This window comes from Benincasa hispida, chromosome 2 (assembly GCF_009727055.1).
Source record: "Benincasa hispida cultivar B227 chromosome 2, ASM972705v1, whole genome shotgun sequence".
Lineage (NCBI taxonomy): Eukaryota > Viridiplantae > Streptophyta > Magnoliopsida > Cucurbitales > Cucurbitaceae > Benincasa > Benincasa hispida.
The window spans coordinates 46,750,838-46,772,796 of NC_052350.1; the positions used below are offsets into that span (position 1 = coordinate 46,750,838).

At 35.8% G+C, this 21,959-nt stretch overlaps 1 protein-coding gene across 3 annotated transcripts; it reads left to right on the forward strand.

Annotated features, from left to right (window-relative positions):
• Positions 1–6,237: 6,237 nt before the first annotated feature.
• Positions 6,238–19,153, forward strand: LOC120071073 (molybdopterin biosynthesis protein CNX1). Of its 3 annotated transcripts, XM_039023098.1 has the most exons (13): positions 6,238–6,423; positions 6,932–7,058; positions 8,809–8,924; positions 11,968–12,069; positions 12,157–12,240; positions 12,480–12,707; positions 12,792–12,982; positions 13,078–13,182; positions 13,321–13,629; positions 16,748–16,905; positions 17,006–17,112; positions 17,225–17,281; positions 18,683–19,153. In XM_039023098.1, the coding sequence occupies exons 1-13, from the start codon at positions 6,238–6,240 to the stop codon at positions 18,899–18,901; spliced, it is 1,989 nt and encodes a 662-aa protein (XP_038879026.1). In that variant the 3' UTR covers positions 18,902–19,153. The 3 variants fall into 3 exon arrangements, with proteins under 3 accessions (XP_038879026.1, XP_038879027.1, XP_038879028.1); XM_039023099.1 differs by lacking the exons at positions 6,238–6,423; positions 8,809–8,924 and having other exon boundaries at positions 6,927–7,058; XM_039023100.1 differs by lacking the exons at positions 6,238–6,423; positions 6,932–7,058; positions 8,809–8,924 and adding an exon at positions 9,025–9,110.
• The last annotated feature ends 2,806 nt before the right edge of the window (positions 19,154–21,959 follow it).

Sequence of the window (21,959 nt, forward strand, 5' to 3'; positions counted from 1 at the left end):
TCAGTTCAAGAGGGGGCACAGCACTGAGAGCACACCAGTTCTAACTCCTACCATCTCAACTGAGAGTGAGAAGAAAAGACGCGATGANGGCACAGCACTGAGAGCACACCAGTTCTAACTCCTACCATCTCAACTGAGAGTGAGAAGAAAAGACGCGATGATACAAAGGTGTTTGGTAATATTCTGAGCAATCTGGAGCAAGGAGGGGGATTACCCAAGGCAGGGGTTGTAAACCAATCACTGTTTACGGAGGAGGTGGCGGTGGTGGTGAATGAAGAGGTGGTGGTACCGGAAGAAATGGTGAATGAAGAAGAGATGGAACGAGGCACTCTGGCCTTAAAGACTCATGAGGTAACTGTCAACATAGAAACCTATGACAGAACCTCCAAAGTTGTGGTGGAAGAGGTTGTGATGGATGAGGCTGTAGTGGAGACGCAACCGAAAGTAGTTGAAGAGGAAAAGAAGAAGAAGAAAAGCAAAGGGAGAAAGGCTGGAGAAGCTGTGTCATCTCATCATCGCAAGGAGAAAAAGAATAAAGAGAAGAAAAATGATGATGAAGATAAGGAAGAGAAGAAGGAGAGAATGAAGAAAGAAAAATGCACCGACATGAAGAAAAACGCCTAAAAAAGGAAGAAGAAAAGAAGCACAGAAAATGATGGAGAATCAACCTCTGTAAGGGAGGACAGGGGGAAACAGCACAATTAATGGAACTTGCGCAACCTGAAACAACGCAAATGGTTGCGGTGGAGGAAGACGAAGAAGGAGAAGGTACCCGCTTAATGCGGCGTCGCAGGGAGAATGTGCCGCAAGGGTCTACTGTTGACCCTTTAATTTTGATCATTGCATTAGAAGAACAGGAAAGAAGGAGAAAAGAAGAGGAGGAGAAATAGGAGAAAATGAAGTGCGCAAATCTCATCATGGCATTAGGAAATCGCAGAAGAAGGCTGGAAGATGAGGAAATGCGCAGTAGTAATGAACTCGTAAGGCTCGAAGAGATAAGGAGGCGCGAGGAGGAACAACGTCTGTTGCTGGTCTCCGAGCAGTTTGTAGAAGAATTCGAGAGAAAAGAAAGAGAAGAAGAAGAGAAAGAGAAAAAGAGATCTGAAGAGGAGAATGAGAAGAAGCGCGAAGCTAATAGGAGGCGTTTACAAAAGAAGAAGGGTAAATAACTCGCGGAGCGAGAGAAGAAGGAACAACACAAGGAATGGGAAAGAAAACAAAGGCAACAATCCCACCTTGCATTGGCCAAAGGAAAGGGAAAAGCGGTCGTAGAAAGCAGCAAGCCCGCTTTGGCAAAGGCGCGTTCATCCAGAAAGAAAGAAAATGACGACTTGTTGATGGAGATGGGATTTTACCCTGCGCCAATGCCACTACCTGACCTCATCACGAGCGTGATCGTGGAGCATGGCTACGACACATTTTGCCAGTGCCTAACCATTGTTGTTCCAAAGGTAGTGCGTGACTTCTACCATGGACGGCTGCAGGGCATCAAGGACGTGGTGACCATAAAAAGGCAAGTGGTGCCTTTCAGCGCAAGGGACATCAACGAACTATACCAAATGAAGGATAACTCGGATGCATCAGGTAACAAAATCATTGATGATCCTATGGAACAACAGTTGGAAGATGCATTGCGAGTATTAACGCAACGGGGCATGAAGTGGTCGGTTTCTTTAAAAGGCATCAAGACCCTGGCGTCTAAGACCTGTCTCTTATACACATCTAGATGTGTATAAGAGACAGCAATAATTCTTTCCATGGACTGTTTCAAGTTTGTGCCTATCAATGGGCGTAGGCATTGAGGAGGAACCCATGCAAGAAGTCCATGGCCTCATCAATATTAAAATCCTAAGGCTGCTCCTCAAAGACTCCTCGCATTGCCCAGAGTTACCTTTAAAGAGGCCTACAATCGATCTCAATGCGCCGCAAGAACCAAGGCCAAAGAGACAGCGCAGAGATGATAAGGGAAAAGGAAAAATCCAAGGAGAAACAACGCAAGATCCAGAACCTTTGAACGCTTTACCCTTAGTAATCTGCCATCCAAGCCCTTTGGGCCCACCCGCACAATCTTCTTCTCTACTCCATGAGCATTTTACCAACTTTCTCCTCACTCTAAATTCTCTAACTGCATACCCACCAATTTACTCACCTACAGCTTCATCACCGCAACCTTCCATTCCACCGCCGCATATTGATGACCCACACGATTTGGGTGAAGGCACCTCTGCCCAACCCCAAAACGATGCTGGTGAGACATCGTAGGTATAACCTTCCATCCCCTTCTTGGCTGCAGAGTTAGCTGAAATGCGGTCCCTCTTCTCCTAACAACAACAACTTTTCGCTTAACAACAAGCCTTCTTCAAGCCTTCTTCACCAGAGGTTTGATGTGGTAATGGAGCAAATCGATGATATACAGTGTAGTGCTACTACGTCAAGGGAAACGTTGATCAATACTCAGCGCAATATTTATAAAGTCCATTGCCACCAAAGATAGATTGCGGAGCGCAACCATGAGTACTTTAATTTTCTCAAGCTTATCTTCATGGTCCCATGATGCCTCCGCATCTCAGGCAGCAATTGAATTTTGAAGAAGCTCCTACAGTACCCCCTCAAAATCCTCCTCCAGACCCTCCTGCTCCTCAACGATAATCTTTACATTTTTTTTTGCTGCCATTCTATATTTTTATTCAATTCATTATTTTTCTAAGTTAATGATATTCTTTGATTCTTTGTATAGGAAACAATTCTTGTATTGCGTTAATTTTTAATTATTTGTATACTTTGTTAATATTCAATACAAATGAGTAAATATTCTCTTCTTTTTGCCTGTGCCTTTTTCTTTATCATCCTTTGTCAATATTTGCGATGTTCTGATCTTTTACTTTTGCGTTATTCATTGTGCTACCATGATGTAATATGTGTTTATACTTAGAAACATTTCCCATACTTTGTAAATTCTAACCAACACTTAGTTAATTCTTAGTTAGTAGTACTTTACCTTTCATCTTTCAAAGTTCTACTCAAACCTTCTTTTTGAAATTTTTATTCTAAGTGTTTGTCTAGTCTATCCAAACAACGCAATGAGGACCTTGCTTATCTTTAAATTTGGGGGTGGGGAAGGTCTGAGCAGATAAGATCAAGAATATGCGATCTTCAAGAAAATGCGTTCATATTTCATTTCCAAAAAAAGAAAAAAGAAAATTATGCCAAACTCCAATGTCAGCGCAAGGGAAAACTTCAAAAATGTCCCAACCTGATAAGAGTTTAGTTGTGAAAGAAGTCTGCTCGTAGTTGGATCACCCGTAGAAGCAAGCCAAAACGAAGGTGAGTTTCCAAGAACAACGCAATATGAGAAAAAAAACAAAAGATTGTAAGAGACAACTCCTCTAAATATCATGCGTTAAAGTTGAAATTGGCACACAACCGTAGTTGGATGTTCGCATGACACTCGTGGGAACAAACCAAAACGAAGAGTGTAACCATGATCAACAGTCTCTAATAAATAACACAAAGTTTGACCACCGCATATATCAAGTTGTTTTGACAAAAAAGAGATAAACATTCTATTTTAAAAACTAGAAAAGCACCTTTGAGCATAATTTTGTTATATAGAAGAATAAAGTAGGGCTTTGTTAAGAATTAGCAAGGATAGAAGGAAATTGCGTTGTTAAGAAATGTGTCTAAGTGTAACATTCAGAGTAGCCAATCGATGCAAAAATATAGGAAAGGAATTTAGCTTTATTGCCTTAGTAGAAGATATGCTTGAGGACAAGCATATATCTAAACTTGGGGGTGTGATAACTTGAAGAAATACAAGTTATTTATGCTACCTTATTTAGATATTGCGGCCAAAAGAGAAGGAATATGCATCGATTGTATGAAAAGTAGCTCATAAATACAATAATTATGAATTATCGCAATTACACCCACAAGATGGTAGAAGAGGATATTTGTACTCTGTTTTGCAGGAAACCAAGTCACCGCTTGCGATCAAGGCTTAACGAGAAACTGAACAACGCATTTCTGTCACGTTGCGCCCATCAATCAACAATGAAGAGACGATTAACGCAGTGATGGCGCAATGTGACAGTCGATCCAGAGCTGAATTTCAACCGCATGCGGTAATAAAAACAACACCGCATGCGAGCAACTGATCGAAAGATACAGATGAGCAACGCAAGCGTGGAGGATTGTGACACGTATACAACTAACCGTTGTGCAGATTTGACGGTCTGATTGCATAACAAAAGGAATATTTATTCCTCCATCTTCGAAATTTCCATAACAAGAAGTGGGGTCCACAAACCAAAAGTCAAAGCTTTTTCACTATAAATACCCTATAGAATTCAGAGAAGATATACTTGATACGGGTATAATTGATACGAGGGCTAAATTAATGTTGGATTATTGAGAGAAAGGCTGAGCTGAGTACTGATTGGAAGAAATCGGGAAGAGAAGAAGAACAAGGCCGAGAGGGTGAGTCTATTTCATCGACCCCAATGTCGTGAAGCTCTGTACTTAGATCCCTGCTACCAGTTGAGCAAGCCTGAGAGGGAAGCTCATCCATCCGTTCACTTCATCCACACTGGCAAGCAAATCTCCATCCAGATAGGCGCTAAGACATTGGCGCTTATTTGTATTTGTTTCTAACTCTATTTCATTAAGTGTATTTCATCTTCTCAATCTCTTCATTTGCAAATCATGTATCAGATGCTAAATAGTTTTATTGAATGTCTCGATCACTTTCATTACCACTTTTCTGTCTACTTCCGTTCCTTCATTAATCGTTTTCTCCATGAAATTTTCTTAATACCTTGGTAATTAATATAGATTAAACGAGTAACTTAATCAGTGCTAAAGAGATAAATGCGTTTAGCTAAGGCATGCTAGACGACATCTTCACCTGTGAGAGCAGAAGTGAAGATGTGATTCTAATATATCGAGAGAAGGTTAGAAGAATGCATTAATTAAAGTGAGTAGTACTTCCAGAGATGGAAGCAACCTTGCATTCATTATGTTCATTCCTGTTTCACCACAGAGATGTAGGAACGTGGCCGATCATCGAGAGGTGTACGCCAAGGAAAAAGTGGAACAGTACTTATATCTTTAACGCAATTAAGGAACTTGCACTGTTTATATTAGTTATCTTTTTTGTTTCTGCTTCGTACATAAGACTTGTCACCGCATTACACGATCTTTGCATAATCTTCACAGCCACCCTTGACCTCAGTATCTTGTATCACGAAACCTGTATCTTGTATCATCTTAGCTTAGATTTACTTTATCGCAATTTACTTTAACGCAATTTATGTTATTATCGCATTTTTACCGCTTTACTTTACTTTATCGCATGTTTAATTTATTGTACACAAATTCTTTTATAAACTGAAAATCCCTTGTCGCGTATATCACAAACATAACGCAATAACCTAAAACAATCTCCGTGTTCGATCTCGGATCACACCGAGAAACTTGCGGTGAAATTATACTTGGTTTCAACGCAAGGAAACTTGTGATGAAATTATACTTGGTTTCAACGCAAGGAAACTTGTGACAACGCACAACATACTACAAGAACATTTGTTAATAACGCATATCTAGAAGTAGCATCACATATCATCGCATAAAATCTATGTCAACAAGTTTATGGCATGGACTTGCATCATAGTATATCACTTGCGTTACAAGCATGATGTGGCTATGATCAAGTATACACGTGTCGATTGCACATGTATCAAGTGACCATGCATCCGAGTATCGAGGATCGTGTGATGAGCCAGCGAAGATCGAGTGACGAGTAATCGAGGATCGAGTTCCTTAGTAGGCTCAAGCGCGCGTGATGCATCTTAGGGGTGAAGCGGTAAAATCACATGTGGATGACGTAAGCAAAATACCACTTTCTATTACTTTTTCTACATGTGGCCAATTTTTCATTTGGGTTTTCCAAATGAGGCCACCCGTAAAAAAAAAAAAAAACCAATAATTGCAATTTTCTTATTTATTATTATTATTTTTAAGAATCATGTTTTTATGACTCCAAAATTCCAAATTACACGGGTAATTGGGGATTTCGAATGAATAATTTCATATCGTTCTTATCGATCATCATCACTCTTCCATGAGCTGAAGAGTCAAGTTTCCACTGCCACAATTTCGTCCATCACTCTCCATCGAATCCTATAAAACCGTTCTTCTCTTCCGCTCATTCTCCTGTTTATCTAACCCAACAGTTTTCCAATGGCGGATCACTCTTGTGTCAAGTCCACCGCCATGATTTCTCCAGATGAAGCTCTAAAAATTGTGCTGGAAGTCGCTCAACGCCTCCCCCCCATTTCCGTCTCTCTTCACTGTGCTCTTGGGAAGGTCTTGGCTCGAGACATTCGCGCTTCTGACCCTTTGCCCCCTTATCCAGCCTCCATTAAGGTACTTTCATACCATACTGAGCTTAATTTTTGTTCAGGATTGGTTGTTTTCTTAGTTGACCGGATGAAATTTGATTGCTCCATTTGGAGCTAGTGGAATTTTCTTCGTGGGTTTTCCTTGTTCTTTGGTTTTTGATTGGAAGAAATGAAATGATGTCGGAATTCAGATTACTTGGTTCTGGCTTCCAGGGGAGCTGATAGATTACGTCTGCTTTGGGAATTTCTTAGTTGACCGGAAGAAATTTTGATTGCTCCATGTGCAGCTGGTGGACTTTTCTTTGTGGGTTTTCCTTGTTCTTTGGTTGTTGATCGGAAGAAATGAAATGATGTCAGAATTCAGATTACTTGGTTCTTGCTTCCAGTGGGGCTGATAGATTTTGTTTCAGTGGACTTTCTCTCTTGCTTTACTTTCTGACTGGAAGAAATTATGTTATTTTGATGTCTGCTTGGCAAAATTCTTTTGAAGTGTGATGGCTAGATTCATGACACTTGGGAATCTTTCTTTGTAGGATGGTTATGCAGTGGTTGCTTCAGATGGACCCGGGGAGTATCCAGTGATTACAGAATCTAGAGCTGGGAATGATGGAGTTGGCGTGGTAGTTACTCCAGGAACCGTTGCCTACATAACCACTGGAGGTGCTTTTCTGATCATATATTGAATCATCCCCAAATTTCCATTTTGTAGTTAGAATGTGGTAAATAAGACTTCATGCTAAGAGCATTTTTTTCTGTTAGATTACATCACATATCTGCTCAATATAATTTGTCAAAGATTTGGTATTCACATTCTATAGAACATCTAGTGGTTAAGTAGTGTAGTTAATCAGCTTTTCTTGATGAAAGTTTCAAAATGAGTTATTGTTGATGTACTGATAGTATCACTAATGGAGAAAATTTGATATTTCACCAACTTAATGAGGTAGTTTGTTTTCTAAGCTTTTCTTCACTGAAGTATTCGTCAAGGTCTACCTTGGAGGGAGTTGATAATGATGGTAGTTAGCACTTTGTTAGCTGGAACAAAGTTGTTTCCTCGACTGAATTTTGTGGTCTAGCTTTGGGAGGAGTTGCTAAAATTAAAAAGAACATAGCCCTTTTACTCAAATGGCTGTTGAGCTTCTCTGCAGAGGAAATTAGCTTTTTGGATAAACTGATGGTTATTTTTTAGGAAGAAACTTGGATATTTTTTCACCATCCATCACCACTTCGCAAGTTGGAGCCATGGGAGTGAACTTTTAGTCTGTGGAAAAGAACAAACATGACTTCATTTGGTATGATGTTTGGTCTTTAGGTCTTGTGTCAAGCAATGAGGTCAGGATTTGATCCAAAATTTTCAAGCTCATCATGATTAGACTTGGAGCGATGAGGAAACTTGGAAGGGCCATAGCCCCAAGAAGATCAAATTCTTTATCTGGACAGCAGTTTAACTGCCCAAATACCTCCCACAAAGTGTAGAGAAGAAATCCAAAGTTTTTACACTCTCCCCAAATCTGCCCCGAGTGTTTCAAGATGAAGGGACCCCTAACCATCTCTTTATCCACTGCAGTTTTGCCTTATCCTCTATCCTTGCGAGGGTGGAATTTTATCTGGGAACCATTTGAGTTTTTCGTGCCCCTGGAAGTGGAAGATGACCTTTCTAAATGGTTTTCTAGCTGATGGCTTAAGGATAAGATCAGGTTTTCTTGGTTGGATGTGGTTATGGCCCTCCATGGCTTCTTTCAGTAGAAAGAAACTCTTGAATATCTTTAGGTAAGTATGATTCTTTTGTTCATTTCTACGACTGTGTATAGTGTTTGACCTCCAATTTGAGCGCTCCTCACAAATCTTTGTAATATTCCTATAATTTTCATGTTTAACTCCTTTTTTTGGTGTAGAGTCATCTTGTCTTTATGGCCTCTAGGTTGTTTTTTTTTTTAATTTGAATTAAGATTGATCCTATAATTTTTTTTTGAGCAAATTGCAAAAACCACATCTAAAGTATGGTGGTGGTAGTTACAATTATACCCTCAAACTTTCAATCGTAAAAATTGAGTCCTCAAACTTATACAAGTGTTAAAATTGGACCCTCAAATTTGGATAATTGTAGAAATTGTAACAATTGTATAAGTTTGAGGATTCAATTTTTATCATTTGAAGATTCAATTTCTACAACTATTGTAAGTTTGAGGGTTTAATTTTACCACTGAAGTTTGGGGGTTCAATTTTACTATAAAAAGTTTGAGGGTAAATTGCAACTACCACCATACTTCAGGGATGGTTTTTGCAATTTGCCATTTTTTCGAAAAAGATGGTCATTGTGTTTTTAACTGTTTTCTTCTTTTTTCTTACTGTGTTGGCTTTTTCTTCCCTTTTTGAAATTTCAATTCATTCTTCTTGTTACATTTTTAAGGACCAATACCTGATGGTGCTGATGCGGTAGTTCAAGTTGAGGACACTGAAAAAATTGAATCCAAGCGTGTTAAAATAAAAGTGAAAGCCAGGAAGGGTGCTGATATCCGCCCAGTGGTATTAGTTCATTACTTTTTTTCTTTTGAAATAAATAACAAATAAAGCACTATCTCATTGAAAGGTTCTATCACAATGACAATTATTTTGTTAGGGAAGAAAATTTTTCTTCAGAGAATATCAACACAAATAATTCCAGCGGACAATAAGTATTGTAAGCACAAAGGGCAACAAAAAAAAAAAAAGGTAGTAATGCATGCAATTGTTTCTAGATGTGAAAGAATTTCCATTAACAACTAAAGAATACAATAGAGAATGGCAGATATGGTGTGGTCTTTTCAGCAATAAGGCTTGAGGGGTGATGGGTGAACTCTCTTTGGTGCAGCCTTTCTTCAACTTCTTGTAAAATAGTTCCTTTGCAGTCTTCAGTAGATACTGATTAGCAAGTTCTCTTTTATGCTTTACTCATTAGAAAGTTCTTTTTTATGCTTGGTTAGTTATCTTTTCCTATTATTTTGCACGTTCAACTTTCTATTGAAAAGCAATGCTTTCTTTTCAATAATTTATTCACAATTGCATAAACTCTGAACACCAGAATTATTATGGAAAGGAAATGAATTTCTCTTCCATTTCCCACTAAAAGGGTGGAAATATCCTCCATCATCATTTTCAATGGAAGCTATATTTTTAAGTATTTCTTTTGATGGAAATACTATGGAGGAAAAGTTAGTTTACAGAAATGGAGAAGGAGCCATTTGTTCTCTGGTTAGTTTTTCTCCTATCTCCCATTGAAAGGGTGGAAATATCTTCCATTATCATTTTCAGTGGAGGCTTTATCTCTAAGTATCGCTTTTGATGGAAGATACAATGGGGGAAACGTTAGTTTACAGAAAAGGAGAAGGAACCGTTATTTCTCTGTTTTTATTGAGTTTGTTGATTGTTTGAGGAGTCTGCAGTTAAGCCAAAGGGGTAACAAATTCATTAGACAATTCCTGATTGACGAATATCATTTATTGGTGATATCATTTTGTTGAATCTACTTCTCTTTTAGCTAGTTTTTAGAGGAAGTTGCCTCTTCCTTTTTATGTCTAACTACTATTACTATTCAATGAAAATGCTTTTTGTAATTTTTACCGGATAGGAACTTCTTTTGCATCCCACTTCATACTATCAATAAATGGTTATTGTTTCCTATAAAAAAAAATAAAATAAAATTATGGGTGAAGTCTTTAACAAGCGTGGATATGTCCTTGAAGTTTGTAAATTGAAACCTCAACTTTGTCATTGGCATCAACGTTTTACTCCTTCAATGAAGCCTGTATGCAGTTTTCTCATAAGAAGAGAGAAGGAAGCATTTAAGAAGGGAGTAGTTATGAATCACTTACATGAAGGAAGGTTCCTCAATGGGGATCGATAACAAAATGAATGAAAGAACATCGACCTGTGCACAATATTGAAGGAGATTGGATTGAATGCTTACTTAATCGACTTGCATGATTTACACGTATCCAACACATACCAAGTTCCATCTTTTGACAAAAATATTTTCCTTCCAGCTGAATTCCAGATTTCCACCTGAACTTCAGCTGGAAGGTTAACGAATCTGATTAATAGATGTTTTGGACCCAACTCAATAATGGATTGGATTGTACTATTTAATCCACATAACCTTTAGGTCCCTTTGGGTACATCTAATAATTCATATAACCTTTAGTTTGATGATGGATCCAACCTCATAGGATGTGTCACGGGATTATCTTGAGGGTCTAACAGGATGCCTCTATGGTATTTGGGTTGGGTTGGTTTGAATTATTTTAATCTCCCTTTTTATTTTTTTGTTTAAATTTGAGAAACGAAATGTGAAACTACTTGAAAGATCTATTCATATATTTTCACACATTGAATAATAATAGAGTTCAATGTCATCGTGCACGTTATGAAAGATTAAACTTCAAGTATTTGAGCCAATTATGTTCCAAGAATTATTGGAGAGAAATAATGTCAATGAGTGGAATGAAATTAGAAAAATAAAATGCATTAGTAATTTTATTATCCTAATACGAACAAACTATATTTTTTTATATCTCTAAATTTGGGTTAGTTTGGTTTACCCAACCCAAATGATTATTTATAGGGATAAAGTTACCAACATGGACTGCATTGCTACTCTTGATAATTAAACAAATAAATGTTCCATCTATAGGAAGATGCTTTTTTGTTCATCCAATTCAAGTTGGAAAATATTAGGTCCCTTGTCCGCTTTTATGTTTCTTTGTGGGCTTCGGTTTTGAAGACTTTTTGTAAGAATAGGAGTTATGTTACATGGTTGAAGTCCCTTCTTGTAGGGGGAGGTGTTTTTGTGGGCTGTTTTTTTTTGTATACCCATGTATTCTTTCATATTTTCCTCAATCAAAACCATTGATTTTATCTTAATGAAAAAGAAATTCAAGTTGGAAAGTATTTAAAAGAATTTCTTAAGAAGAAAAATATTGAAGTACTTCAACCAGATTCTACACTTTCTTTTTTGACCTATAATGGCTATCATGTGATTGGCTCTTTATAAAGCTTATGAACAGATGCCAGCAAGATTTTCAATCACACTTTGGTTTATGAAGTCAATTGTTTATTTGTCTGTCTGTTTATCTTTTTCTTTTTTTTCCCGGCTATGATATGTTGGTTGGTGAACACTGATCTAGGTCAATATGTTATCAGGCCGCATTTTTGGACAGGTTATTGTTTGGACATGAAGTTTTGTTCTTGTTAAAATCTTAATATAGTGAGAACTACGTTCCATGAGGACTGTAAATTGAAGCTTAGATGCAATTTATTCAGTATGGGAGATTTGGTGTATCTGGATTCTCTGTTATTTTTTATTACCTCACACATCCTATACTATTTAGAGAAATTTAAACAATAGTTATTTCTTTCCTATTTTTTCACTTTTTGTTAGGCTCAGGCCATACTGCAGCAAATATCTTTACTAAAAAGCGATATTTTATATTCATGTCTTGTGGGCATGGCTTATGTATTACTAGACTTGGTTATTAGAATTGTGGCTTTTTTACCAATTGAACTTGAGTAGCTGATGGTGCTGCTTTCCCAGGGATGCGATATCGAGAAGGATGCTCTTGTATTAAAAGCTGGCGATAAAATAGGTGCTTCAGAAATTGGCCTGCTTGCTACTGTGGGTGTTATGACAGTGAAGGTATTATAATGCCCGATGTATTTTGTTTATAGTCATATATTCTCTCATCCATCTCCTTTCTGATTTACCTTTTATATTGTCTCATAGGTATATCCTACTCCAGTAGTTGCTGTTCTTTCTACAGGGGATGAACTTGTAGAGCCACAGACTGAACGTCTGGGTCGTGGGCAGGTATTATGGAACATTGCTTTGCTGTGAACTCTTGTATATTTGGCATGTGTATGCTCAGCTTTCATACCAGTCTTGTTACTTTTTCAAGAGTGACGTTTTACCTGATAAAAGAACTCCATAATATACATTGTGAGGTATTTAGTTATATACTCTCTCATCATTCACTACTTCTCATTTGATGAGTTAATTTACGTTATTTAGTTTTATGAAGTTTTTATTTGATAAAATAAATTGTGCAGATTAGGGATTCAAACCGTGCTATGTTACTTGCTGCTGCTGTTCAACACCAATGCAAAGTTATCGACTTTGGTATTGCTAGAGATGATGAAAGCGAGCTTGAGAAAGTCTTGGAAAATGTCTTTTCTGCTGGAGTCAACATCCTTCTAACTTCTGGTGGTGTTTCAATGGGAGATAGGGATTATGTCAAGCCATTACTTGCTAAGAAAGGGGTTGTATATTTTAATGCGGTATGCAGATGGTTCTAGAAACGCTTTCACTCGGTTGTTCCCGTTCTTTGTAGTTTTTTCATGGAATTGAGAATGTCTTTTCAGGTCTTCATGAGGCCGGGGAAACCTGTGACTTTTGCAGATATCAAACCAGATACCGCAGAAAAGAAGGAATTGAATCAGATCCTTGCATTTGGGTTACCTGGAAATCCTGTGAGCTCTTTAGTTTGTTTCCAACTATTTGTAGTCCCTGCCATCCGCCAACTTGGTGGATGGGAAAACCCTCATCTTCTTAGGTAGCTGAAAAATCAAATTGTTGTCCTTCTCTTTCTTTCTTACCATTCCCCTCATAATTTTTTATACTTTACCTGTTTTTCTCTATAAAATGCAGAGTGCAAGTACGTCTTCCAGAGCCAATAAAGTCAGATCCTATTCGACCACTTTTTCATTGCGCAATTGTCAAGTGGAAAGATAATGATGGGTCAGGAACTCCTGGGTAAGTTGTTGGGTAAATCTGATTCTTTGTTCTACACTCAGTAGGACCGTTGCAACTTGTCACTCTCTCTGTTGCATTTTAACTTTCTTGAATATCCTTTATATGTTATTCATTTGACATTACTGTTTTTTGGATCAGTTTCTCTGCGGAAAGTACTGGTCAACAGGTGAGCAGCAGACTTTTGAATTTGAAATCTGCCAATGCTTTGTTGGAATTGCCACCAACAGGAAATTCCATACCTGCTGGAACTTCTGTATCGGCTATTGTTATTTCCGATATAAGCAATATTGCTGGCTGTGCCAACTCCTTTTCATCTAATTCAGTAGTCTCTCTGAAAAGTAATATATCCAAAGAAATTAGCACCAGTCAGGTTCAAGATAGTGGGTCTAAAGTAGCTATTCTTACTGTGAGCGATACTGTTGCATCTGGGGCTGGTCCTGATCGAAGGTATGGCATTTAACAATCTTTTTTCCTCCTTCTTGTGCATTTCTTTTGCTTGGTGATCTATATTGGTTCTTTTGCTAGAGGGATTGGGGGTACTCTTTTGGTAGAACCTTGGATGGTATAGGTCGTGACAACAAGCACTACCATTGAGATTCTCTTGTTCTTAAAAATCATATACTTTCAATCTAAAAAGCCTACGAGAAAGTTGTCAAAGAACTCTTCAAAACTAAGAAGCAAAAGCATGGACATGACAGGACACGACAATACATCAATTTCTATAAAACTAGGATACAGACACGTTGGGGATAATGCTTCTTTAGGATATATGTAAATTTAACATATAAATCGCGGTGGCTGCTGCTATTTTCAAACTCTTCTTTGTGAATCCCATATAGAAGGGAAGGGAAGGTGAGTTGGGGTTTTTATTTTTCAACTTTTAACTTATGTTGTATTCGTTTTTCCTTTGGTCTAAAAATTAATACGAGATGGGACTTAAAAATTGGTCTCAAAATGAATGGGTTGAGCCTTTCTTAGTTACTATTTATTATTATCAAAATTTATGCCAACATATCCATTTATCCCCGCATTTTTTTTAATATTAGACTTAATTCGGCATGCCAGTTTGGAGCATGTCCTTGTCCGACATGTATCTAACTCAGACACTCTGCCTAACATAAGGGTCCGTATCCGCGCTTCATAGCCTCAAAAGAATTTTAGTTTTACTATAAGGTGCCAACTGAAAAAGAACCGAGGTTTATGTGAGAGTATGATATTCCCAAAATATCCTATTAGAACTAATGTGAGAGTACTCCCGCAGTTTCCTATGTAGAAATTCCATACATTTAGTAATATTGCCCTAATTCTTCTATCAGCTAAATCTTTTTTAAGATAGAAGAGTAATGATATTTGTGTTCCCTCATTCAATTTTGTATATATGGTAATTGTTCTGCAACGATATTAAGCTCTTACATATGGAAAAAGGTATCATGTAATTATTTGACAGAGTTGGTGAGAATGTCTGATTTTTTTGCTTAGGAAATCCAGTGTCTTTAAGTAATTTTGCATCTGGATACTCCTCTTTGAATGTTTGTTTCTTAGAGGCCACTATATTGATGCTAAATAAAAAGGAGCGAAGGCGTTGATATATTTTTTCCCCTTGAAAAGGAAAAGGGAAAATATTAAATGCTTTGCAACAACATTTACAAAATAATCTAGGATTTCAATTCTTGGACAAATGGATTTCCATATTCTTATTCTTGAAATTTTTACCTATATTTTGGTCTTGTTTCGTTAGATTATTACTGGGGGAAATATTGGGAATGCTATTAGGATATTAGTAGTGGCATAACTGTAATTACTTGGCAGTTTGTTTAGGTGAGTTTGTTATTAATAGAGGGAGTTAGAGAGGACAAGGATAGGCATGCATTATTTTGAAATGTCACTCTACATTGGATTATGCAAGAAGAGAGCCCTCTCAGAAGGCTATAATCATTCACTTTTAAAGATGCATTTATATGTATCATTTGTATAACATTGAAACTGGTTCTTCGGAGCCAAAGTGAGCTTAGTTTAACAATAATTTATGGCATTCCCTGCTGTTATTGTACTAAAAAAAACCTGGTGCTTTGGAAAATACGATTCTATTAAGCATAAAACCTTGAAATTCATATTGATCAAACTAATCGAAATAGATGATGGGCTCTCTATATTTCTAATTTTTTATAGCAACTATTTAGTTTAGTTGGCTTGTTGGTTTTCCCCCCTTTAACTTACAAGACAAGATCCATGCAGAGTCCTCATTATCCAAGTCATATGGATCGTTTGGGCTCTGCTCGTCTTCTAGATTCTTCTTTGCTTGTATTTGAACGCTTTTATTTTCTCCGTTCAAGTTTTGTATCGTTTGTATTATCTCAATACTCTTCGTTGCTTTTTGATATCGTGTATTTTTTTTAGTATTAGTCTCTTTTCATTCTATCAATGAAAAGTCTGGTTTTGTTTTAAAAAATATATAGTCCTCATTGCACTAGTGCTTGGTGACCGAGATGTGATTAGATTGGATCCTTTGGTACAATTTTCTATTTTTTAAAATGTCTTTTTTTCTTTTTTGGAATGAAGTGGTTGTCGAGGCCATTGAAGAGTAAGGACTTTCTCCCTTTCTACCAACAAGGAAACGAATGCAGCAGTTTTCCTTGTTGGACAATTGGTGTTTGTTTCCCACCCTCTTGCCACGATGGAGAGGATTCTTTTGGAGAGTTTGACTTGGTAGGTTTATGAACTGGTGCTTCCTACGTGTGGGGGATACTTCAAGAGAAGATCTCCTACTGACTAGCCTTTGGACTGTAGGAGGTTTACTTGGCCAAGTCTCTCTTTGAGAGCGCTTCTTTTTTACTCGAAGGGTTTGGGAGTAGACGACCACAGATGGGCCGTGTCGTTGTGGTACCATAGATATCAAAACACGTGCATACACACACACAGATGGGTTATGTCATCGATATTATCAAATTAAAGTTTTTCAGGTCTGTCAAGAAATATGTAAGGCCCCTACTTATGGTTATATTATGATTATTAGTATGTTTATGAACAAGGACATATTAGTAAGTAGCTAAAGAGTTTATGAGGATTTTTAGTTATTAATAGGAGGGAGTGGGTTGGGAGCAAGGTATAAAGATTTTAGTAGAAAGTGTGGGAATTTTGGGACAGATTAGCCCTCTCGAAAGACTATGTTATATTGTAACTTCTTTTGATATTGCAATATAAATTTCTATCTTTTAATGTGTTTTGTGTTCTTTATTGTTATCGAGTTTTCTTGTTAGGTGGTAACCTAACAAAATATTACTATTATTGTTTTACAAAACAATAAACACTTAGGGCATGTTTGGTTCAAGTAGTAGGAGTTGGGAGAATGGAGACCACTCCTTGTTTCACCCAAGGACTTCATGGGCCCATTACTAAAAAACATCAACTTCATGACTTATCAACTCCTTACACTATCGGGTCCATGACTAAACACCTTTTCAGACTTAACAACTCCACTCCTTGCCTCAAATGAAGTTCTCAAAATTTATGTGTTTTCACCATTGGGCATGAAGGCCTTGACAAAATATTCCTTTCTTTCATATAGTGGACCAAGGGCTGTTTCTATTGTCCAAGCCTCATCAGAAAAATTAGGAGGGGTCAGTATTGTTGCAACAGCCGTTGTCTCAGACGATGTCAGTAAAATTCAGGATGTTCTTGTGAAATGGTGTGACATTGACAAAGTCGATCTTATTCTCACACTTGGTAATACTTCACTAAATTCAATCTTCTCCCGCTTGGGAGGTGCAATTTTTGTCCAGTTCCCTTTATTTTCTCTTTTTGTTAAAAATTAATTTTCTTCTAGGTGGAACTGGATTTTCCCCAAGAGATGTGACGCCTGAAGCAACCAAACCATTATTGCATAAGGAGACCCCTGGTCTACTATATGTTATGATGCAAGAGAGCCTTAAGGTAAATATTCAGATGTCTGCTGCATATTGTTGTCTGATGGTTCTGCTATCATACCTTTATTCTGCACAGCAATTTTGATTGCTCCTAAGCTAATCCGAACCTTCTGTGATAGGTAACGCCATTTGCTGTGCTTTCACGTTCTGCAGCTGGGATTAGAGGATCAACCCTGGTAATGCCATCAATTTTCTTTCCAAATTTCTGTTTAGTTTTTTTCCAGATGAAATGACCATGAGGAGAAACTGAAACTTTTCATTGAAGCAGCGATAATTTGTACTCCAATTGGCGTTAGTAAGTATAGAATCATAGTTACATAAAAGAGAAGAAAGAGTAGACCAATATAAGCCCAAAAGATCCTATAATATATCCCAATCAATATACTTTTTTTTTTCCTTTTTCTTTTTCCCCTTGAAAAACCTGGTTTCTTTCCAACCAAACACCCGAAAGAACAACCATGACACACGGCAGTACAAGACTGGTGCTTTAGGATGGAAGGAAGGAATCCCAATAGGTCACCATAATGCGGTGTAGCCAGACCTCTGTTCCAGACCTATCTGCTCTAGAGATGATTCTCTAGTTCCTTTTCAACCAAATATTCTGCAGTCTGATGAAAATTACAGCTTGCTAAACAGCTTTTTATCTCGAAATGGAGGTGGCAAACAATATTTGTCAACAATCTGAAGGGAATCAGCCACCTTTACTCAAACCAATATTTGCTACCGTCTTTCCAGAGGGAGTTGTCGCCCTGAGAGAAATGCCAAGCCCATTTGGAAGATCAAACCACAATTTTGTTGTTGATATAACCGAATTTGAGAACTGATTAGAATAGGGAAACTAGAGAATAAGGGTCTAACAATTTAGTTTTCTTGTTTTTTTAAGATAAGAAACATTTCATTGATAAAATGAAATAAGCACCTATACATGATTACAATAGAGATTTTCAATTGAAAACAGTAAGAGAGACTAAAGTGTTTAAAAGGGTGCCTATTTTTGCACCATAAAAGAGTTGTAGGCAGAACCGAGTCCTTAAAACTCTATCAAACACTGAAAGAATCCCTAAAAGAGGTTTATCAAGTTTTGTTGTGAGATTTATGGGTTCTTCACGTTCTTGGCCTTTATTTTGGTATTTTGTTTTCATTGTATTTCGCTTATTGTCCTCTTTTCCTTGGCGGAGTTTTTTTATTTTTGAGCATTAGTTTCTTTTTTTATATATTAATGAATCATTGCATTTTTCTGTTTTTTTTAAAAAAATGATATATCCGAATTCGAGACCTCTTTTCCTCTCAAGTCTTAATTACAAATAGAGATCTTTCGAATTGATTTTCACCATCTTTCCACTTCATTTGGCTCATAAAAAGTTCCTAAAACTCTTTTCTTCATCTTTTAAAGCTTTTCATTCTGCAAGCCTTTCTTCTACCACCATCTCCTCGTAAACAACTCTACAATTCAACAATTCATTCAAAATTATATCAACATAAAATTTGCACTTCCTCTAACAGAAAAATTCTAGATCTGCTACTAGTTATCTTGAGTGCATGACGTTGGAACTTACTCTCATGTTATCTCTGTTCAGATTATCAACATGCCCGGAAATCCTAATGCTGCAGCGGAGTGCATGGACGCCTTATTGCCGAGCCTTAAACATGCATTGAAGCAAATGAAAGGAGACAAGAGAGAAAAACATCCTCGTCATGTTCCTCATGCTGAAGCAACACCAATAAATATTTGGGAGCAGAGTTATAAGCTGGCTTCTGAAGGTGTAAGTGAAACTGGGTGCTCTTGTTCTCATTAAATAAAATACAACGTTCTGCAATAATAATCACTGAAACTTGCAACTTTTTGTCCAATAATCTATCATTTCTTTTCAACTTTTCAATATGAACATGATCCTTTCGAATGTTTTATAGAGTCATCTCAGCCTTCTGATGTTTGGATGCTTAGGAGAGCCTTCTGTTTCAGCTAATGTATGTAACCTATGTTGCTGAGTATACAGTCTATAAACAGACAAGGCCATGTCTATAATCTGATGATGTACGTTAAATTATAAGTTTAGTTTCTAAGGCATTGTTTGGTAACTATTTTATTTTTTGTTTTTGAAAATTAAGTTTATTTACTCTCAATTTCTTACAATTATTTGCATTTTTTTCCGTACAAGAGTTGTGTTCTTAGACAAATTAAAAAAAAAAAAGGGTTTTTAAAAGTACTTTTTTAGTTATATATTAAAAAAGTATTTATTTTAGTTTTCAAAGTTTGGCTTGATTTTTTAAAACATTGGTAAAAAGTTAGATAGAAAGAAGAAATTTAGAGATGGAATAAGTGCTTATAGGGTTAATTTTAAAAAATAAAAAACCAAATAGTTATTAAACGTGGCTAAACTTTCACGTTTGTGTTGATTTGATCTTTGAATTTTCAAAAATATCTAATAAGTCTTTAGATTTTTGGATCTTTGTCTATTTGGTTTATTAACTTTAAAAAATGTCTAGTAGATTAATGAATTTTCAATTTTTCGTAACTAGTTGACTTATCTATTTGACAAAATTGTTAGTTCAAGGACCTATTAAATGTAGATATTTCATAAGTTTAGAGCATTTGGATACATAATTAAGAATTGTTAAAATCTATTGAGCACGTCTTAGGACGAAAGATTTTTTAGACTCAAAACTTTAAAGTTCATAAATGAAATATTTTTTCTAGTCAATATATATTTTAAATTGTTTAATGTCGAGTCAGCTTTCTCTTGTTAAGTTTGGATATTTGAAGGGAGTTTTCAAATATCTCAAAGTTGAAAGTTTATTAGATAATTTTTATTTATTATTATTTTAATCTCAATTTATGTTGGAGTTGGTGTTGGGTGCATGAAGTCTAGTGAAGAAATGGGATATGATCCAATCCCTTCAATGGACCAAAAATTAAAACTCTAGCAGAGTAAATTAAAAATAAAATAAGAATTTAGCAACAACTATGAAAATGAATATTTATTTATAAATATAGTAAAATATCATTATTTATCTGTGATAGATTGCGATAGACTACGATAGATATCTATCATTGTTAGTAATAGATGTCTATTGCGGTCTATCATGATCTATCACTTATAGATAGTAATATTTTATTTTAGTTGAAAATATTTTCAACAATTTTACCATTTAAAATAATTATTCAGATATTTATTAATCTTAGAATAAAAATGTCTTGTTATGAATTTGAAACCTATTATTGATATTAATTCGATCAAATAATCCCATGGATTCATTGGTCTAAGCAGACAGAATATATCTCATCTAATGGATTTTATATTCTATTGCATCATTTAATTAAAAAATTACTACACTATTGAATAAAAGTGCAATACTTTGGTTAATGACTATAGATAACATGATTAGTACTTTAAAAGTAAAACTGTTTGGTCGTTTTGAACCTAATTAAGTGGATAATGCATCGATTACTATTTTAAACATTAATATTTCAATCTACATTACCAATAGCTGAGCTTAAGAAAGAGGGAAAAAAAAAGAAGTAAAAAAGGTTGGTGAATTGGCAGAAAGAATGACTTCTAAGGCTTGAGACTTGAGAGAATGAAATGTTAGCTATATCTTGGTGACCAACTACTACTTGCTCCACCAACTTTGTGGCTTATATTTCCAATGATCAAAGAATTATTATTATTACTAGCGAAATTTTGAGAAATAGAGAAATAAAGAAACATTCACACGAAATAGTAAAATTTAGTCATTTTAGATTTTTATTAGTTTCCATCACTAATAGACATTGATATACTTCTATCCGCCTTTATCAATAAAGTTTCTATCACTGATAGAGGCTGATAGAAGTCTATCAACGTGTTTTTTTTGCTATTTCTATAAACAAAATTAAGCTTTGTACAAATAATTTTGATCACTGTGCAAATTATTTGTTAATAACTTTGTCAAAACCCAACAAGAAAAAGGAAATCAATGTCATTTTTACTTAAAATCTTATTGTAATGTATATATGTGTTATAGTTCATTCAACATAAATAGAGAGTACCTTATGACAAATTCTCAAATAAAAAAATAAAAAAAATTAATGAGAGGGTAAAGCTTGTCAACTTTTTCATGTTTAAGGGTAAAGATTTAAATTTGGATACAATTTGATGAAGTTTAGAGCTTAGGTATAAATTTGATATGTTTTCCAACTTTTTGGGTTTATCAACTGCACATCTTGCCCAATTTTGATTTCTCAAACCCATGTTTTTTCTCCCAAATAAGAAGAAAGAACAAAACTAAACAAATGGCAAAAACCAAAAAGTGCCCCATAAATAATGATGGAGTTTGGTTAAAAGGTTAAAATATCATGTTTTAGTTACAATATTTTAAATGTTAAAATAAACTTTAAAAGAAAAAAAAAAGTAAGGTTAACTCGATGGTAATTGATCTAATTTTCATTTTAAAGGTTTGAGGTTTGATCTATCGTCTTTATAGTTGTTGTAATATAAAGATTCACTTGAAATGGATTAAACCACTAGCGAAGCCACGTACAATTATTGACCATAGTAACAGTCTTAAAATATGGAGATCCATTCAGAAAGGACAAAACAGTAATCACCATTGTGATCCACTCACAAATTATTGATTGAAATAAAAGGTCGCAAGGTAATGAGATAATTTAAGCTATGTTTGATAATCATTTAATTTTTTTAATTAAAAATTTCATTTTTTCCTCTCAATTTCTTCATAGTTTTCATTTCTTATTAGGTATTTGATTTCTAAGCTAATTTTCAAAAATAAAAACAAGTCTTTGACTCTTTTTAGTTTTCAAATTTTGGGTTTACTTTTGAGAACCCTCCTAAAATATAGACGATAAAACCTAGA

Coding starts and splice junctions, on each gene's coding strand:
- LOC120071073 (XM_039023098.1), top strand. CDS start 6,238: ATGGCGGATCACTCTTGTGTCAAGTCCACCGCCATGATTTCTCCAGAT. Junction 12,070..12,156: donor TGGGTGTTATGACAGTGAAG/GTATTATAATGC, acceptor ATTGTCTCATAG/GTATATCCTACTCCAGTAGT. Junction 17,282..18,682: donor GGATTAGAGGATCAACCCTG/GTAATGCCATCA, acceptor ATCTCTGTTCAG/ATTATCAACATGCCCGGAAA.